The 21,282-nt window shown below is 35.4% G+C and overlaps 1 protein-coding gene across 7 annotated transcripts in view; it reads left to right on the top strand.

Moving 5' to 3' along the window:
- LOC131041908 (uncharacterized) overlaps window positions 1–16,748 on the top strand; it is a 131,843-nt gene extending 115,095 nt beyond the window's left edge. For 3 of the 7 annotated variants that reach the window (XM_057975150.2, XM_057975154.2, XM_057975149.2), the window contains one exon: window positions 13,888–14,324. In XM_057975150.2, coding sequence (XP_057831133.2) covers window positions 13,888–14,058 — 171 coding nt within the window. In that variant the 3' untranslated portion in view covers window positions 14,059–14,324. Of the gene's footprint in view, window positions 1–13,887; window positions 14,331–16,560 lie in introns of those variants that run through there. The other 4 variants (XM_057975155.2, XM_057975152.2, XR_009105091.2 and 1 more) reach the window with 3 other exon arrangements.
- Window positions 16,749–21,282: the final 4,534 nt, after the last annotated feature.

Raw genomic sequence — 21,282 nt, 5'->3', positions numbered from 1 at the left:
GAGAGGTTCCTATTAAATCATATATTTGTAAATAGGAAAGAACAACCTGGAAAATTAGGTTTTCTACAACAGAATCTGTTAAGGGCTTAGGTTGAGGCTGTGTTAATTGTTTTTAAAGAATATAATGCATATAAATATTGCCTTCAGAAGGGGATAATGATTGTTTGCAGATCTAGAAATCATTTCTTTCTCAGAGAGGTTGCCACTAAATCAGATGTCTACAAACGGAAATGATAATCTAGGAAAGTAGGAGTTGGGGAATTGAATATATCAGTGTATTATATTGAGGCTATGTATTACTTGTTCCCAAAGAAGATGATGCATTTAAGGACACCCTTAGTAGGGGATATAGTTCATTTGCTAATTTGGTACTTTGATTATCATCTTGGGACACAAAAGCTGGTTATGACATCAATGCACAATTTACTATATGGTATATCTTTTAGATGATATGTGATACAAGTGGTCACTCAACTTTATGTATGTTGTTTAAAACAAATTAATAATTTTACCCATCTAGGGGTCTGTGGAAGCCATGCTTGAAACCATGGATTCCAAACTTGTTAGAAACTCACCAAAATCATGAGAACTTGTGAGTTTTTGTGTGTGGAAAGTAACTCACCCACTTGTGGGTGAGTTTTGGCAAGTTAGGGCATACAACTCATAGTAATTGTGAGTACTTTCCAAGTCCATGCCTACTACTTGGCTTGTGGTTTGTTCATATAAACATAAAAAAAATTCTTTCTTTTTTTTTCTTTTCAAGCCCTTTACATCATCCCTCATCACTCATAGGATGATCATTTCCTTTTAGCTCTTCTTATGAGATTTTAGATGATTTTGGAAGTGAGATGTTAGAAAAAATTGATATTATTTCAAGTAAGTTTTTTTTTTTTTAAATAGTTTTTAAAGTTTGTTTTAAATTTATAAATTATTCTAACCATTTAGAAATTTTGTATTTTACATGTACATGCATGTTTGCTTGCATTCAATTTATTCTATGCTACCAAGGGTTTTGCAACAATTAATTTGCTTTTTCTTCATTGCTAGGATATGGGTTTTGTATCTAGTGGCATTAGCAAGTGGAAGCAAAAGTGTTGACAATAGTGATGTTTCTTGAAAGTCTGGTGTATTGGGATTGATTTTGAACTTGGTGGTTTGCAACTATTGTGGATTGAAGATGAGAGGAGAAAACGATTGTTTCAAATACCAACTTTCATAGATTTTTGTTTGCGACATCAACTCACGTCCAAATGTTGATTTGTAGTTTGTAAATGAGATGAATGTGGCCCTTCCTTTAATATCGCAAATGGATGTAGAAGATGAAGACAATTGCAACCATTGCAATAATAATATATCCTAACATGGCATTGGAATCAAAGGAAAACATAGAGATAGATATTGTTGACTCCACTCATGGTCCATGAATTCATGGTATGGCCACTTCAGTTAGCTCTAGCTAAATACAATCATAGAATTTTTATTTTGTTCCATGAAACTATATGCTAAGGTATGTAGTGGAAGCTTAATCGTTGGCAATAGTGATGTTGATTGGAAGTAGGATATACTAGGATGGACATTGGAATCAATCACTTGCAACTATCATGATTGAAGATGAATAAAGACATCAATTGACTTAAATACCATCTTGTATGGATTGATGGGAACAATGTCAAGTTGTGTCCAAACTTTCAGCTAATTGTTTTATAAGAGATGGATTCAACCCTCCTCTTTAACAAAAGAAAAAAAGTTGAAGTTGAGGTTAGTCACAATCATTACAATGGTAACTATTCTCAACATGGAATAGGAATCAAAGGTAGAAATGGAGAAATTTGTGGGTTCCTCTTGTGGTCCATAAATGCACAACACATTGAATTCATCAATCTCTAGTAAATTGTAACTAAGTATTTTCATACCTCAAAATTTCATGTACACGAAATGGCATTGTTGACAGAAGAACAAGATACATAAATTGGTTCAAAGATATAAGGTTGTAAACTGATAAAAAGGTTTCATGATGTATAGCTTAGAAAATAGAATGTTGATTAGGGATACTATCTAAGGGAACACACCTATTAGGAGATATAAGTATAGGAGATGGATCTATTCACCATAATAGATGATATAGAGATAAGATAGAAGAGATATGAGATATAAAGGAGATATAAGGAATGTACTTGATATAATTTGATATATGAATATAAATACATTAGAGTTCGGGTCTATTTTGGTATGTAATGACTCTTTTTGATTAATTACTTAAGTAGGATCCAAAATACTGTATTTTCTACCTCAACAGGACTAAGTTTGGGGTATTAAGACGACAACTGTAGAAATCATTTGGGAACATAACTCTGATTTATTTATGTGATGCATAAAAATGGAACCATGTAACTAATACCTAATCCCACTCTCATGTACACATTGGAATACGAAAGAGCCTATGGAGATATTTCACTTTGACTACTTCTTGTGAGAGAAAGAGAGAGTCAAGGAATATCTCTTAGGGTTTCTATTCCTTTGCTGTAATGAAGAGGAAATGTGCAAAATGCAATGCAATGATCAACTATGCTAGGAGATGAACAAAGATGCAAATATAAACTTAAAATGCGGGAACTTGCAGATCTGAAATTGAGATATTGAATACAGGGTAGGAAGGGAAATCCAAATGTGCACCTGTGACTAAAATTTGGAGCTAATTGGGTAGGACTAGGGCATTGGGCGCCTTGGTCCCTGATACTACAACTTGTTGTGGTTCTGGGGACCAGGTCTTAAAAGTCTTATCTCTTGAACTGCCAACAAAAACTAAAAAATGCAGAGGACCAGGGCGCCACGACTTGGTCTCAGAAAACTGAGACCTAGCACTGTCCTTAAGTCTGCACTTGTGTGATTTGTCGGTTCCAAAAATCGCACGTTCGTTGGATTCCTGTATCTGCACCTGCAACTTGAAAAATGGTGTCTAGATGGCTATATAGGGCTTTGCCTTAGTCAAACCCCTTGTTTTGGTGATTTCCACCTCCACAAATAGATGATAATGTATTGAAAATGTGTGTGCAAGAATCTTGTATGTATGCAAGATCCTAAATGAACAAGAAAGTAAATCTAGAGTTTTACCCTACGCTTTGGAGAGCAAACCCTAAATGCTTGTAAATGTAAATGCAAATGCTTCAAATCACAAATGAACTAGAGATCTAAAGCATGAATGTAAATCTGAAAATGAAGCTCATACAAAGACATGAAAATAACTAGAAACCATACCAAACCCTAAGGGAGAGGTACAAGCCAATCATCAGTCGGTGATCTCCTATTATTCTTCAATGTCTTCAAAGCTCCTAATGGATGTTGAAATTTCTTGATGTAGACTTGGTGAATGCTTGACTTGTTGTTGTAGACTTTATATAACCCACACTTTCACTTCACAAGAGGCTCCTTCAATCGCTAGATCTTAGATCCTTCAAATGAGGAAAGGAAGGCTTTATGTAGGAGACCCTAACTTTGTTTTGAGTCATAGGCCGACTTAGAAATAATTTTTTTCCCCAATCTCTTGGATTTGAATATTAAAATAGTGCCAAAACATGCTCCCGAAATTCGAGGAGAAAAAGTTGGGACCGTGTTGGTACCAACATGGTTTGAACACACGGTCCAACTAACTTTTCGCCAAATATTTGGGGAAGCAAGATATTGTGATTTTGAAGAAAATTCCAAGAGTATGTGGGAATTTGTGATGTTTAGATATGGAAAATCGGGCCTTGAAGGTCAAAATAAGACATAATTAGGGTATTTGATGAAATTTAATTGGGAGAATAAAATTAAAAGGGGCACACTTAGGGTAAAGGGCCCAATTTTATGATGTGTAGAGGGATAAAATAAGACTTTAAATTAAATTAAATTAATTAATTAAATGCTTAAAGAGGATTTTAAATTCAAAACACAAATACACTAAGGTGGGTGCTAACCTAAGTGTGGAATTGTACCCGCCTTAGTGTATTTGCAAATTTGATTACAATGGCCTAATAAATAGAGGCCCAACCTTGCAAATACCAAAAAATGACTAGAATGTAGAAATCTTGGAGGATTTTTAGGAGAAAGTTCAAAGACTTGTTATATAGTAGGAAATAAGGGTCATTGAGCCGAAACAACTTGAAAGAATATGGTACACAAATTTCAACAAGGAAGCACATATCAGGAATGATTGTCTGAACGATAGAGAAAAAAAGACATTGGCAAGAACAAGGGTAAAACCAAACTCTATGTCTATCACCTATTGTCAAGAATGTGACCTACACTTAAATAAGAATTGTCCCAAGAATAGACCTCCAATTTGGAATTGAGAAAACTCATGTTGTTCCAGTCATAATTGTACTAAAGAGGAGAGAGATGAAGCAGGGTATTGGATCCTTCCTTTGTAGGATAATCAAAATGATTATGCTATGCAAAACAATCAAGTGTACCAAGATGATAATTATAAACTCAAATTATAGAGGAGGTCAAGGAAGAGGCTAAGGCAAGAGGAGAAGGAATGATATCACATGCCTTAATTGTGGTAAGACTGGCCACTATCGATTAGAATGCTTGGTAGGAAAGAGACATAATGCACCTTTTGTGGAAGAGAAAATTACACAATGTTTACTTGTGGAAAGGACAAGAATTTCTATAATAATCAAGACAATGATCAATCATTCTAGAGTGATGAGTTGCAAAGAGGAGCTAGGATTATTAGGAGAATGTCATAGGAAGGAGTGAGAGTATGACATAGGATGAATGTATGGACCTTTAACACATCATAGGAAAACAACTATGGAGAAGAGTTGATAACACAAAAGAAGAAGAAAAACGCATGCAAGGAGAAGACTAACATGGTGACCAGACAAGGCACCCATACTAGGAGGCATGAGAAGAAGTCTCTAGAAGAAAGATTTGAAGAATATTATAGTTTGAAAGATGGGAAATAAGAAGAATCGATATTATTTGAACAAGATAAAAAGTAGCATGACAAAATCATGGAGCAAGCAAAGCAATCAATCATGCATAAGCTACAAGAGGAAGTAGGATGTTTTACAGAGCAAGAAATGCGAACATTAAAGGATTTAACTACCATGGCTAGAGAGAAAGACTTGTTAGTAAAGTTAAAACAATGAGGAAAATACTGGAACAAATAGAAATGAGTAAATCAACTACCCGAAGACTAGAACTAGAAGAATGGTCCCTTGTTAATTAATTTGCAATTGAATGATCATAAGGTCAAGTATGTTATGGTAGACTTGGGAGCATACCTTAATATTATACCTTCTACAACATGGGAAAAGTTAGTTAGGCCAAAATTAGTTAAGACACCCATGAATATATGCCTGGTTGATGGTTTTGGAATGGATACCTTAGGCACGTGGAAGAGTGTAGTAGTATACATTAAAGGAATTAAACAATGTGTTGATTTCAAAGTGGCACAAATGAAGGAGCCCTTCAATACATTTTGGGCTCTACTTGGTCTAAGATGGTTTGTGAAATCAAATGGCATTGTAGACTCCTAAAAAGAGGAGATATCCTTTGTCGATGATACCAAAGTAGTTAGAATTCCCTTAGGTGGTCCGAATGATTCAAGCTACATTGAATAAATTGCCCAAGAGCATGTAGGGGAAGATCCTAAGAATCTCTATACTATCTCTTGACTTTTGGATGGATGAGGAGAAGAAAACCTAAACAACGAAGGAGAATTGGAGTTTGAAAGAAATTGATTATATAGAAAGTGACGAAGCACTAGAAGCCTGGATGCAAACCGAGTCATAGATAACATCTCGAAGGGTATATGGATTCCATAGATCATTCTCAATTCATACCACATCAACCTTTATATATAGGAGAAACCGGAAGGGCATCACATTTAAGCTACAAAAAAGAACAACTTGCACATTACTTAAACAACGACACACCATACCTTGGCAATTTTTGGTGGCCTACACAACATTTGCCCAAATACACAATCCATGATAAAAGAAGGTCCAAACTAAGCAAAAGGAAATTGGTAACCTAATATACAAAACCCTAGCAATGACATGAAATCGTAAACAAATTTGACACGACATTGGCGAAATAGATCAAAAGTGAATGCTGATATAAAGTACACCTTTTTGTAACCTAATGTAACATAGTGTAATATATTGTACATTAATGCCTAATAAAAGCAGATGTTAATAGTTGAAAAATACTAGTAGTTGCAGTTAAACGGTAAGATATAACGAGAAAGTCTATGCAAGGGCTATTGGAGCTAAGGCTATTCCTCAAAGCTACCCCTTCAACCCAACAAGCCCCCCTCCCTAATGAAGACCAATTATAGGTCAGACCCTGTTCATTCCACAAACTTTCGCCAAAACCTTGGAAAAATATAACCATATGCCCCTCCTCAATAAGAACATCATACAAAGAGCCCTAATCTGCTACATGCAAGCCTAGAAGTACACAGTGGAGGATTTCATTCAACACCTCCTAGGTCCCTTAGCAACTGTCGTAAGGGACCGAAAAACAAAATCGCAACAAGAAGAAGAGAATGTAAAGAAGATCACGATTGAGACTATTGTTTCGTATCTCACACCTTCATAAATGTGGAAACTTAGGAGAAATAAAGCACAAAGCTTCGAACAAAGCAACAACTAGATAAGCTAACGTTGGACACATCGGAAGTCATCCCAAAAGTCTAAATGGAAATCGTCGAGGCTACCAACAAGGCTTATAAGGACCTTTATAAGGAAAAGACACAAAAATTGAAGGAAACCATCATTTATCCAACTCTTAATTAAGAGTGACAAAGGGGCCTCTGCCTCCACGAAATTACTAGTCGGTACATCCACCATGACACATCCAAAATTTTCTCACATAGACACATCAGGAACTAGAGGCCTCCATCCAAATACTCAAGATCCCAATATTGGACAACTAGGTGGATATTGGGAGCATCACTCCTATCTAGACGTTCCAACTAGGAGATCTTACAACAATTAGCCCAGGAGGAGGTTTTAAAGGAACACGTGCAAACTATTGAGAAGGTGGAGGAAGTCATTAAGGAGATTCAAGAGAATTATTCACAAGCCAAGCAGGACCCTTCTTCACTGACGCCAACACACCTAAGGTTACTCATTGATGAACTCTTTCGAGCTTTGGAGTTGCGAAGAGAAATTTTGAAACAAGAAGTGTAGAAGGAGTTTGAGAAAGCAAAAGGGAATGAGGCTAGACATTGGTGTGCAACCACAAAGACCACCATATAAGCTCAACTAGTCACCACGAAGAAGGCGAGGTGAAAATCAGTGAGTTGTACCAATATTGCCTACAATGACCCAATTTGTTAAAACTTATAAGGGTACAAATGGAGCAATTGGAGACGAATATTTCCCACAATATCAAGCAGTATGATGCCATGAAAGACCTAGATGGAGCGGAATAGGTGAAAATTGAAGATTGTCATGATCAACGACAACAGGTCCAAGACCAATATGACAAGGCAAAGAGGAAATTGTGGTAGCTAAGGGAGTTTGTTAGTCTTCAGCTAGCCCACATCACTAATTTGATCCAAGAGACACAAAATTCCCTTTGAAACATAGAGATAGCTAATTCCCTTCCAAAAGCAGAGACACAACTACTACAACTAAATGTCCATATCCACCAATTGCAAAAACAAAAGAAGCGGTGAGGCGATTAGTTTTAGTCCCTGCAAAATGTTTACAAAGATATTCTGCATCAAGATAGTTGACTTGAGGACAAGTCAAGGTTTTACTGAGGGGGGGATGATGATCAAAAAACGAGAATAGGCATTGGTTCAAAGATATAAGGTTCTAAACTAGTAACAAAGTGTTGGGATGCATATCTTAGAAGATAGAATGTTAAATGGGGATACTATCTAAGGGGTGCATCCCTATTAAGAGATATAAGTATAGGAGATAGATCTATCCACCAGAATAGATGATATAGAAATAAGATAGAAGAGCTATAAGATATAAAGGAGATATAAAGACTGCACTTCATATATGTGTTGGAATGCACTGATACTAGCAGTAAACTGAGAGGGGGGGGGGGGATGAGGTGAATCAATTTACTAACAATAACAACAATCAATTCAATTATAAACCTTAAACCGGAGCACAACCCAATGAAGAATATAACATGAAAGCACAACACACATAACACGAATATTTTGATGTGAAAAAACCGGAAAGGGAAAAACCACAGTGGGAAACCCTACCCATAATCAGATGAATACTCTGCAGTAGTATTGTGAATAATTACAATGGGGTTTGCACATGCAGAAAGGCCAATAGCCTAGAGTGCACTGCTCATCACAAAGGGGAAGTCTCACTAACTTACAAAATCATCGGACTACAATCCAGAAAACAATGAATTGTGAAAGTAGCATCTACTAATGCCTCATACAGTTCCGATTAAGCACTGATGTCTGCTCTGCAATACAAAACCTTTCCAACCTTCACCTGAATGATATGACTTTATTCGCACTTAATTCTTCCTCCAATAATGCAGACTTAACCAACCATAACCATCACATGTCCATTAACATGAATAGGTCACCTATAAATACAGATCATCAAACTTATTGACAAGGTCGGCTAAACCCTAAACCCATAATTACAAAATTACATCACATGATACCACCAGATCAATATTGTGATTTATATAACATAGCATGGACCTAAATCAAGTAACCAAATAATTATATCCGTTGGGGATTCTGCTAAGACCAAAATCCAACATGCTTCACTTGTCAGTAGAAATTCTCAGTGAAAGTTTAACCGGATCCAAATAGGACCACCATAAAAGCACACCATCCAAAGCAAAGTCACCAAATGCTCGGGATATGATCAAGAAGCACCAACAACATGAAAGAAATCGATTCCATAAGCCGGACCCAAAAACCACTGACCAAGTCACCAAAACAACATATCGGGAACGCCAGAAGCCGGTGAAGCCAAAAGCTAGCCGGTAAAGGCATAAACCAACTGGTAAACGAAAATACCAAAAGCGATAACCAAACCAAGAAACCACCAAAATATAGCAATTATATAACCATCAGAATGAGCATCCAAAACCAATTCTAGAGGTCTGATCATACCGGATCAGAATCACAGCCAAAACCAAAATGATCACCAAGACTAACCGGGATAGATCCAATCAGGATACAATGTTGACATCAATGGCAACACTTAACCAAATCCATCATATTGCCAACAATCTCCTCCTTTGGCATTGATGGCAACAATGAATGTGAAAAACATCCAAGTGCCAAGGAATGCCAACAAACTCCAAAACACCAATAGATCTAGCAGTTTTCACATGAATACCTTCTCCCCCTTTGACATCAATGACAAAGGACAGATACTAAACCAAGAGTACTGAACCAAACAACTGACTACTCCCCCTGAGTAGTAGCACCATCTTCATGAACCCGGATCAGAAAAGTATGTCTGATAAGCTCACCAGATTGATGCATCTTTGCATCTCTAAGTCTCTTCCAGAGGGTTGGTAACCCCCAACCGATCTCCGAGATATTCAAAAGTGTCTTTAGGAAATGGTTTTGTTAGAATATTTGCAATCTGTTCCTTAGTAGGCACATAAACCAATCTGTCTTCCTTTGCTTCAACCTTTTCTTTCAAGAAATTATACCTAATAGAGATGTGTTTTGATTTGGAATGAAATACCATATTCTTTGACATGTCAATAGCAATGGTATTATCATAGTGAATAACAATAGGCTCATCATAACTTACCCTTATATCCTTTAACATCTGTTTCATCCATAAAATCTGAGTATAGTTGGTAGGAGCTGCAACATATTCTGCTTCAGCTTTAGACCATGAAGTGCATGATTGCTTCTTACTAAGCCATGAAACCAACTTCTTCCCAAGAAATAATGCACTGCCAGTAGTGCTCTTCCAGTCATCCACATCTCCTGCCCAATCAGAATCTGTATATGCACATAATGTGAAATCATCATTCTTTGGATACCATAACCCAAAGTCTGTTGTACCCGCCAAATATTTGAATATCCTCTTGACAACAATATCATGAGTTTCTCTAGGATCTGACTGAAATCTAGAAGCAATACAAACATCATTCATTATATCAGGTCTTGTCTGAGTTAGGTACAACAAACCACCAATCACTGATTTGAATCTGCTCGGGTTCACCTTAGGTGATTCATCATCCTTTGACAATTTGCAACTGATTATCATAGGAGTACCGACATGTTTAGAATGCTCAAGTCCAAATTTCTTAAGTAACTCCTTCACATACTTAGTTTGACAAATGAAAATACCTTTATCAGTCTGAGTAATTTGCAAACCTAAGAAAAATTTCATCTCACCAATCATAGACATTTCAAATTGATTCTTCATATCATTAGCAAATTTCATGCATAGACCTTCTTCTCCTCCAAAAATGATATCATCCACAAAGACTTCAATAATCAACATGTCATCATGCTCAATTTTGTAATATAAGTTACTATCAACATTACCTTTTCTAAAACCAAGCTTTGAAAGATACTTATCCATTCTAGCATACCATGCTCTAGGGGCCTGTTTTAGTGACCAAATTTGGTTGATTTTGTGAATTTGTAACTTAATTGCCCCTACAAAGAAGAGATTGCACTTCATCTGATTGTGCTCGCTTATTGACCACTAGAAGAGAACTATCAACCTCTTGCAACAAACAACTCATCACCACTGAAGGTATTTGCTGAAACTGAGGCCTCATCTTGAATGCTCATAGAATCTTTTAAACTTGAAGTTGTAACCTTGTCTCCAATTTTGTCTTCTGTAGGTTCTTTAAACAATCCTTCAAATGTAGAGAATAATTCATTCATTGCTTCTGTTGAACACACAAGAGTTCTAAGGGGTAGGGGGGGAGGTGTAAATTAGTACTTACGCAATTTCTCTTTAATCAAATCAGCAACCATTTATAAAAAACAACTATCTAATTGCAAGAAGGAAAACATAAAAGCACACAACCATAACACCAAATTAACATGGAAAACCCAACAAGGGAAAAACCACGGCGAGAAAGCTGCTTGGATCTACTATCCAAATCCAACCTCACAATTTAACAATATTACAACTTTGTTTTAGGGTTACAACCCAAGGAAGCTACAACTATCTGAAGTACAATGTTGGCATAAAAAGGAATGAATGTAATTGATGGCTTTACTCCATTGATCAGTCAACAATATTTTTGTTCTGCACCATTAACTACTTACGACTCACTGCCTAAACATCATCTACACATTATCAACATGCACTTCTTCATTCAACAATTTTGATCATCTATATATGCATAGCCATCGCAATCTTCAAAACATTAATTGGGTCGACTCCAAGATGACATGTAGATGAGATATGAAATGGTTTCATCAATTGGCCACATGAAATACTCTCCGCAAGTGTTCAAAACATCAAATAGGTCAGCAATAGATGAAATGTGTAGAGCATTACACAAGTTGGGCACAAAACTCATAAGCCATGAAAGACAATGTGTTTTAGTTTAAGACAACATTCAACCAGGCCCAAATATATGTTAATGCAAACTCTCAAAGTAGCGTAGACACATAGAAACATGGCGCAAACATGACAACAATGTCCAGTCAACCCATCACCTATTAGTCACCCAAAGAGACAATATTGAATTGTTTGCAATACCAAGAGGAGACGAATATCACTATGCAAATCAAGATGCATACACTTTTACCCTTTCCAAACAACTCTACATACATCCTTTTCAATATTTGATTGACACATGTTGGCGCAAGTACATAATCGCTTGTACAGGTGAAGATAAAGCATACCAAGCACACTGTGTTACTTTTATACTTTGAAAGTTGAACATGTGATGCACCAAATCATCTGGAACTTGGATAGATCATACCTTAGGCATTCATGAACATGTCCTCAAAACTGTATAGCCATGTCAATCAGTATGGTGGAATGCAGAGCATTCAACTTGACTTCTGGGACCCTTTGCTCTAGCTTGGTGCAATCCAGTACACAGTTATCTCTAATTTTCTTTGTGGAAGAAGTTGTGGCCTTAAAAATTTGAACTAACCTCTCTATAGCTTAACAAACTTAACTTTTGAACTGCAAGATGATATCTTGCTCTACGGAGGAGTGCAGACTAGATTACTGTGTCTTTGCCTTAGTAGATAGCCTGTTAATGCTTTTGACCATTTTCTTGTGCCTTACCACTATGTGTGGTATGTCAAACTAACAAGATATCACTGGAAATTACTTCATAATGTGTACTTATTGTCGCATCTTACTTAGACATCAAGATTGATTATCTTTGATGTAGATCTCATCAAAACATTGACATGTAGTATGGATATGAACTTCAGAAGATAAGGTACAACCGTGTATAGTAACTACTTACTCTTTGTCTTCCACATCACTACAATGTTGAACCTTTGTCTTTCACATCTCCTCAAGCTTTATCTATATGATAAAGATAACATGCGGATACCATATTTGCACTAAACTCCCCCTTAGTCCTGTCATAGGATATCTGCACCAATCTCCCTTTGTCATACAAGTGTATCTTTGGTTAGCATATAGATGTAACATGGGTTGAAATCAATGACAATATACTGCTCTATATCTGCAACAACTTCTTTATCCATGGCACAATGATTGTCCTTTTACATAAAAATAAATGAATCATCACTTCGCTCTATAGACAATTGTGAGACTTTGACTATTTCAAAACAAATTATGCACTTCCTTCTTGATTGAACATAGCAGATTGATCTTCTCCGAAGACATTAATCAATGCTTGTGTTGTAGGTGGGAAATATAATACATCGTCTTGATTTGTTTGTGAAGGGATAAAGACAAGTGCTTGAAAACAATACACCATTAGTAGCTTCTTTCGTAGATGTTCTTTATGTGCTCACCTCCTTTAAACCCTTTCCCTTTTGTAGATATTTTACTCCATGAATATGCAAAATCATTGAATGTTATTTATTTCCAACACAAAATAACTCATCTTGAATATATCCTATCACAGAGTGATGCAAAGCATCCAACAAACTCAACCAACTAGGGAGATCTTTCTCCCAACTCACCTATTCAATTAGGTGCAACCCTTCACTGACTCACAAGACCCCTCACAAGGCCACATGTTACTCAAAAGGCTTCAATACCCCAAAACACACCCATACTCACTGGAAACCCTCATCCAACCATTATCACACATCATTCTAGGCATGTTCAACCTGCCCAAGGCCAATTTAAGACCTTCCAACTTCTAGATCTCACCAAACTCTCAAATCTTGCTCCCACAAACCCCCAATACCAAATAAGTTCACACAAACCCAAGGTATCACATGACAACTTTAATGAGACTCTCTTTCATAGCCAAAACACCTAACTTGACCCTCCCATCCACCCTAAACACAAAGTACCCTGCTGTTATAACTCTGTCTCACTGTGACAGTCTCAACTTCCTCAAGGACAGTCATACTTCCATGGCCCATTCCTTGTTCATAACCCTTCAAATGCAAGCAATGATGATGGGGGACCACTCTACTACACCTCTGACATCAAACTCAACACCAAGTCCACTGCTAACCTTGCAAAGTGCAGTGATTTCAATGCACTATCAAACTGTGATAGTCTAGTATGAAGTTTTAGGACAATTGATGCAGGAGCACCAATGTAGTTCTTACCGGTTGAGCAGTTTTCAGTGGAATTGCTTGAGATCGTGACATTTCTTCTTGTTTGAGAGTTTAGCGTTGTGGTTTTGGGTTTATTCCCTTGTGTTCGTTGTCTTTGTCGTGTTTGAGTTTTATGACATTTGGATTTAATCCCGGTGAGTTATTGATTCCGGTTGATATGTTCTTACCAGTTAGTCTGGCAGTGTGTTGAGCGAAGTTGGATCGGGTTGCGGTTGATTCCCATGACTTGCGGATTATGGAGTTATGTTTCTTGTATCTTGTCAGATGTTCCCGGAAGACCATGCATTGTTTTATGCATTTTGGATGTTCTTACCGGTTGGTCTTTGGGCCAACATGATTAAGTTGTTATTCTTTGCGGACAATATAAATGGAAGTTTGTGAATCATTTGAGAAGACAGAAAGATGGAGATAGAAGACAGAGTTTAGAGATCGAGCGAAGATGTAGATCCAGCGAGATTCTGGTCCAATGGACTGAAGTCGGAAGGGCTGAGGTCCGGATTAGGGTAGAACCGACAGATTGTTTCCGGAGGCTGATTTGATATGTGGATGATCTGTGGATCTTATATTTGTGTTGTAAGCATTGTTTGTATTCTCGACTGCGATCCAGTATTTGGCATATGTAATTCTTCAGACTGTAATAAGAATTGTTCATATTGTTTACCGGTTATGTATTCTGTGATGTTACCGGTTGTTCTTTCTGCTTATTTTGGCATTGTGTTACCAGTTATTGGTATATTTTGCATGGTGTTTGTGTTAGGCTGCAAGGCTGGGTTGTCCTTCATTGGATCTCCCTATACCTTGACTGCATCAACAGTCAAGGCTATTTAGTTACTTTGGCTTGTTCATGGGTGATCAATGTTGGGAACATATTCTTGGACTCCCCACACATCCTACTAAGCATTCACCAACCTTTAGTGATCCTTCCCTTGCACTCTCTCCACTCAAATCCTTCACTTTCACTGTCATAGCAGACTGAGACTCAGAAATCAGTCTTCTTCTGCACTTTCACACGTGCCAAATGCTTCATGGGATCTTGCAAACACAAAAATATGGAAGAGCGTGATATTGTACAAGTTTCCACCCATTTTGGTGGGTTTCCAATTACTAGAAATGGAGATTTACATTATTACGTGCTCATTGTTAACCCTAGGAAGGTTTTTGACAGTCTACACTAAAATTGATATAACTTTTTCAAATTGGAATTAAATTCAATGATACAAAATGGAAAATGCAGAAGGTTCACTCCTCTATCATGCCCAATTGATTTGCAACTCTAATGAATTGATTAAAGCAATGAAAAATTCAAAATATACGTCTGAGAACACAAAGCAATTGCATAATACTCAAAGCTTTATTGATTTTCTTTTTCAATACACACTAACCAACCATCATTCAACCTTTACAAGGTCATTTTATACCTTTACTCAATGGTTACAACCACTTCAACCAACTTTCAAACTACATGATCGTTGGTCGTTGGTTTTCACATTTGACAAAAAAATTGTATAATGACAATTTTACAAATTTGACAACTTAAGCAAGTTTGCTCAATTATTACAAAAACTTTATAAATTTACTCTTCGGGACTCCTATTCATCCAAATATGTCTAGATGAGATTAAATAGCTATTAGAACAATATTACATACCATGATCTCATTATTTGACATTCTTGACAACATTATGACAATATTCACCTAATAGACTTCTTGAACAACCTAGCACTAAAAATGGACTCAAACCTAAACAAATGGTTCATAGAACCTTATTTAGGCATATTCAACATGAAATGAGACTAAAATCTCAGATTGGCCCCATAGAGGTGTAGGACCAATTAGGTGGTCTTGCACCACAAAGTCACCTCAAAACTCATCTCAAAGACATTGGAGGTCACTTGAAAACCATTGATAATGTGAATTGGCAGTGACCATAAGCCGCGTCATGCAATGCATCTCTTAGCAATGTCAAGGATCATGTTATCCCATCTCATGGATAACAAAAAATGTATTGGTTATCATTAGTAGGTTCCTCCAAGGTGAGCCTTTTCAATGGAGGTGGTTGTCTAAGTCTATTATTGTTACTTTTTAAACATGTCTTTGATACTATTGAACTAGACCAAATTGTTGAAATTGCCTTTTAATATTAGGTGCCAAATTGTTGAAACTACCTTTTCATGTTAGGCACATCAATGACCATTGGCTATAATAAAAAGGTTAGTGGAAATTGAGATAATGGGCTTGATAAAGTCATTTCTAAGTTTGTTGGTGGTGATCATGTCATCTTTGAGCTTAATTTATTTCTAGTGAGGTTCTTAAAGCTCATCAGTTATCATAGGATTTGATCATGAAGGTGATTTTGAAGGGAGGGAATTTATAATGTGATTCAATAGGATTTTTGGATATGGATTTAGAATAGTATTGGTTCTTTTGATGAGGCAATTGAGTCATGCAACAAATTATTTCATTGTTTTTTTGCTTTCCTTCATTGCATTTGACAATTGAGCAAAATGAACATGACTATTCTTAACTAGTTTGGCAAATGACAAAAACTTTTTGATCACGATCTCCCAATTAGTGGCTAAAGTGTAAAGGAGAATGTGGAACCAACCTATTGCATGTCCCTTTAGCGACTCAACAAAATTCATTTATTTATTTATTATGTTTTCTTAATTTTGTTGAACTCTTTCCTTTTCCAAGTTTATAGATTACAAATAGTGGGGATTATTATTTAAAATTTACTTGTTAGGAGGCGAAGCAAAGCAAAATTTGATTAAGCTTTTTTTATTATTATATGCTAATGAATATCAGTTAATTTAATTGAAAATATTTTTCAACTCATATTACAGGCTGAAATTCAAAATCAGGCGAATAATCCAGCATTGGTGAATGATTTAATCAATAGGTATTGAAATTCGAGAAAACTCTATTTAGAAAAATGTGGTGCATATAAACAATATATAATTAAATAATAGTGTGAAATGAACACTAAATTACATTTTAAATGTCAAATTTACACTTGGTTTTACCATTCAAATGGTTGCAACTACGAAATTAGTTTTATTATATAATCGTAGATTTAGTACATAGTTGATTGCTATTAAGAAAGATTCAATGAAAATTTTATTATTAAAGTAACATTTGCATGATTGGAATTATGCCATCAATTAATTTTTAATATTTAACTTTTATTTATGTTTAAATATAATTTAAATGATTGAGATTATATTTGGATAGTTTAAATTTTTTTTATATTTTGAATTTTTAATAAATTTATAATTTAATATTTTTATCATTTAATTTACATATATATATATTTTTAATTTAAATTTGAATTTATAAATAGTATTTCATGTTTGTAAATTACGAGAGATATAATTTACTAATTTTAATTTAAAAAATTATAAGTTAAATATAGATGGTCAATATAAAATTACAAGATGTAATTTCATCATTGTAAATATGTTTTGATTATCATATTTTTTTAGGTCATATAAATTGTGGTATATATTTGTACTCCTAAGACATATCTCATTGTTGTAAATATAATGCTTTCCTTTTTTATTTTTATGTATATGTATATATCTATGTGTCTGTGTATGTGTATTAATTGTCTTCAATGGTTTGTAGATTTTTAATCATTGTAATACTCTTGAACAATTTTCTAAAGATTAATAAGTTGTTGGAATGTAATTTGTTAATATCATTTTCATTGTATTTATTTAATTGCTCTTATTCAAATGACACTATTAATGCCCATAATACACCAACATGAACCAAATTCCATTGGCTATATTTTGTCTCTTGAATTTGGTGGTCACACAAATGATTAGTAATGCTCATGTGAATTGTTAGCATAACGTACTATATTAAGGAGTTTTTAATAATGTCTTAGTGCACTACGTTTTATCTTAGACTTATCACTTGCCCTTAAAATATACATATGACTTGTCAAGTTGGCTTTCCCCTAATATTTATGCTTCTCAATTATGAAATCAAATGTACATTAGTATGTACACAATATTTAAAATTAAATATAATGAAATTAGAAGTACATTTAAATTATTTTCTTTGGAAGATGCCATTTGTTTATGGTCCTTTTAAAAAACTAAAAGGGGGGTAAAAATTTATTCAATCAAAGAAAGAGATGCAAAGCAAAGAGGGCCACATGCTCAACAAAGAAAAAATTACACAACTCTGTCAATATCCACTAAGTTATCCAATAAATGAGAAATTTTTGAAGATAATTGCCACCTATCCACTATATTCCAGCCCTACATATGATTAGAAGCCCATTTGGCCAAACAATTTGCAACTCCATTCCACTCCCTAGGAATGTGACAAAAAGTAACAGATTCCAAGGAGTTGCATAACCAAAGAATCTACCCAATCACCACAACTAAATGCGAGCTAACATCGTCTAACCGACGCTCAATCAACAAAGTCACCACCACCTGAGAATTTGATTCACAAATAGTCTGATTCTAGCCAAGAACACAACTACGCTTCACCGCATGCAAAATGGCAAGAGCCTCCATGAGATTATTGGTATGGAAACCCTTGTAAATTGAGAAAATAAACTAAATATCTTCAAAGCTATCACGACCAACCCCACCAATACCAACATGGTTAGGGTTCCCCCGAGATGAATCATCAATGTTATGTTTCAAGGCTCCCTGAGGAGGAGGGGACCAACAACCATCCCTATCAATTCTCCGCTAAGGATGGTGGCATCTTTTTCTCATGATCTGCCAAACATATTGCCCCCCTAAAAGAAGGAACACCTCCCCGAAGAGAAAAATTGAATCGATAACATATGTCAACATCCCCAAGATCGACAACAAAGTTGCACTTTGCCAATACAGTCTTCCGAAGAGAATGAAGATCCACCACAAATGTTGAACAACCATCCTAACATCATGAAAAATCATGCGATCCCTTTCTAGCCAAATATACCAAATAATAAAAGAGGGTCCAATAGCCCAAGCAACTTGGAGAAAAAAGTCTTAATAGGAGGCTTACCCAAGCGGGCCCAAAATTCAGCCAAATAAGAAACATGCCAGCAGGCCTGGTTCCAAAGTCCCCACCAAAAGTGTCAAATAGCCCTGGAGAAGGAGCATTGAAAGAAGAGGTGAGAAACACATTCTTCACTATTGCGATAAAGTGCACACATAGAGCGACCCCGGAAACGACGTTTTCACATACAATTCAAGTAGAGTTAAAATCATTGTACTCAAAATTCTATTGATACCATAAATTAGTCAACTTCAAGATCCTATGTGCTAGATTATAATAATGTTAGAGCAATTTAGTGGTCTAAATGATTTGTTTTGTCAAGGGACATGTATTGACAAAAGCTCAAGCTTGATAAATCATCTATATGGTATATGCTAAGTTTTGTTTAAAAATAATAAACCTTTCAAGATCTCAAATAAAATTGTTTCTAATCTAATAGTAGTCCAACAAATTGTAAAAAAGGGATAAAATGAATGTTAGGGTTTAGGTGAATAAACATAAAAATAAACAAACAATGGTGCATTAGCTTTCAGCCTTAACTATGAACAATCTAATGAAAGTCAAATAACCTTTAATGCATTCCTCAACATTTCATCCTATCACAAACATTACATATGTAAGATTCTAAGGAGTTCTATGAAAAATATAAATGAATGCACTAAGACCACTATATGTATGCATAGGTTTAATAACCCTTTTTTATTTTAAGAATTTTATAAAACTTCATCGAGCACAATTCACAAAAGTTTTCACTACCAAGGATCATAATGTCACAAAAGAAGATATAATCTTATGTATTTACAATTAACAAATTGATTTCAACTTTTAGAAAGATTTCTTAGACTTAAAATCTATATCCTTAGCTTCTCCCAAAATAGTTCCCAACCCTTCGCAATGTCTTTGACAATTACGTAACTACTCAATAGGGTGGCCAAAACTACATCTAGAAAAGAAAGTTGGTCTACATACTAAATTAATGCTTGGGTGTAAAATTTATAGGTGATGCCTTCTTTTCAATGTCTTTTTTTTTTTTTTTTTTTTGGGGGTGGGGGGTTAGAGAAGAATTACAATGAAATATGCTCAAGGCCAAGGAGTGGTTTATTACATCATTCAATAGAATAAAAAATGGAGAGGAAGGAGAATTTGAGAACCTAACTCATTACTATATTGTCTCTACTTCATTGTTTCTTTATCAACTTTGATTTAGCAATTGTGATATGAAATTTTGTAACGCTTCTAGTATTGAGTTAAAGTTGGGAGTACCAATACATTGGACTGTTACCTTCTTAGAAATGAGGGTCTTTTTCATTTTCTAAAAGATCTATTTAAGTTTAATAGCCTTGCTTGGAAAACATTGGGATCATCCTTGACTCTTAATAGTTCATTGATCACTTATTCTATTAAGTTGTTATTTAGTAGATTGACAAACCCCTTACCCTTGTCGAGTGCCTTGAGGATGGTTAGAACTAGAGCATTAGAATCCACAAGATCCATGAGGTAATAAATATAAACAAATAGTTCACCAACTTGGGCTTTAAGCTCTTACTTTCCACATTTGTGTTAGTGGCCTAGAATTGTGAATATTGTAGTTTTGAGAGATTGATTCTCTTCCTCTCATGTCTAATGGATTGGATAGGTCTACAACTAGTAGTCTCTAGGCTACATGTGTTAGCTTCTTCTTTGTTTGCCACTAGAGTTCCTACCCATGCAATTATTATAACTCCATGAGCAATTATTGAAATATTGGGTCCAATGTTTATTCTCTCTTAGTCTTAGGTTGATTCCTGAAAATTTCCACCACCTTAGAGGATTTCTCTATAACATGCTTATATGTTTTCTCCTCTTCATGATAGTGGACCTTAACCACACAAGAAACCATGAACTGCTTGTATTCTAGGACGATGGTGGAGCTTAACCACACTAGCAAAACATAAATATGAAATTAAACAACTAAACGTGCTTAATAGTCCCTCTCAAACCTCTAAAAATCCATTTGCAAAAGGAAGAGACCATTACAATGCATATAATAATGAATTAAAGTGTTACAACACCTATCGAATTCATATTACAACCATACCGAAAAATTGTGACAAGAGGGAACTATAAGCTAACAAATTTGTCAGAACTCATCTCATAGAAATTTTCCTCGAGATCTACAAATTTTAAGGAAGATATTTAATTACAAATGTGTTAACTCTTTAAAGTTCAGAAATTATGTTTTCCCTCTACACTAAAAGAGTTGCAAGAGTTCAAACCCTAGACAAACCTCACCTCAGACAAACTTGTGAAAAATTAGAAATGGTTTACCCTTCTATGAAAAAATAGCTAATATTTATTGCACTTTGTTTGGTCATCTAGTAGTTTGCAAGAATTTGATCGAGAACTAGACATCACAAATGTGGCATGTGAAACAAATTGAAATCCTACGAACCTTTCTAAATTGATAGTTTAGAACTAGCACGAATATTAACCAACACTTCAATCGTAGCATGTTTTCCTTCATCATCCATTACTGGTTTTGCAAGAAAAATTCTAACTTTTGGGAATGGACATGG

This window comes from Cryptomeria japonica, chromosome 1 (genome assembly GCF_030272615.1).
Source record: "Cryptomeria japonica chromosome 1, Sugi_1.0, whole genome shotgun sequence".
In the NCBI taxonomy this organism is placed as follows: Eukaryota; Viridiplantae; Streptophyta; class Pinopsida; order Cupressales; family Cupressaceae; genus Cryptomeria; species Cryptomeria japonica.
The sequence above is the reverse complement of the archived record's forward strand: the minus strand, read 5'-3'. Positions and strand labels throughout refer to the sequence as shown.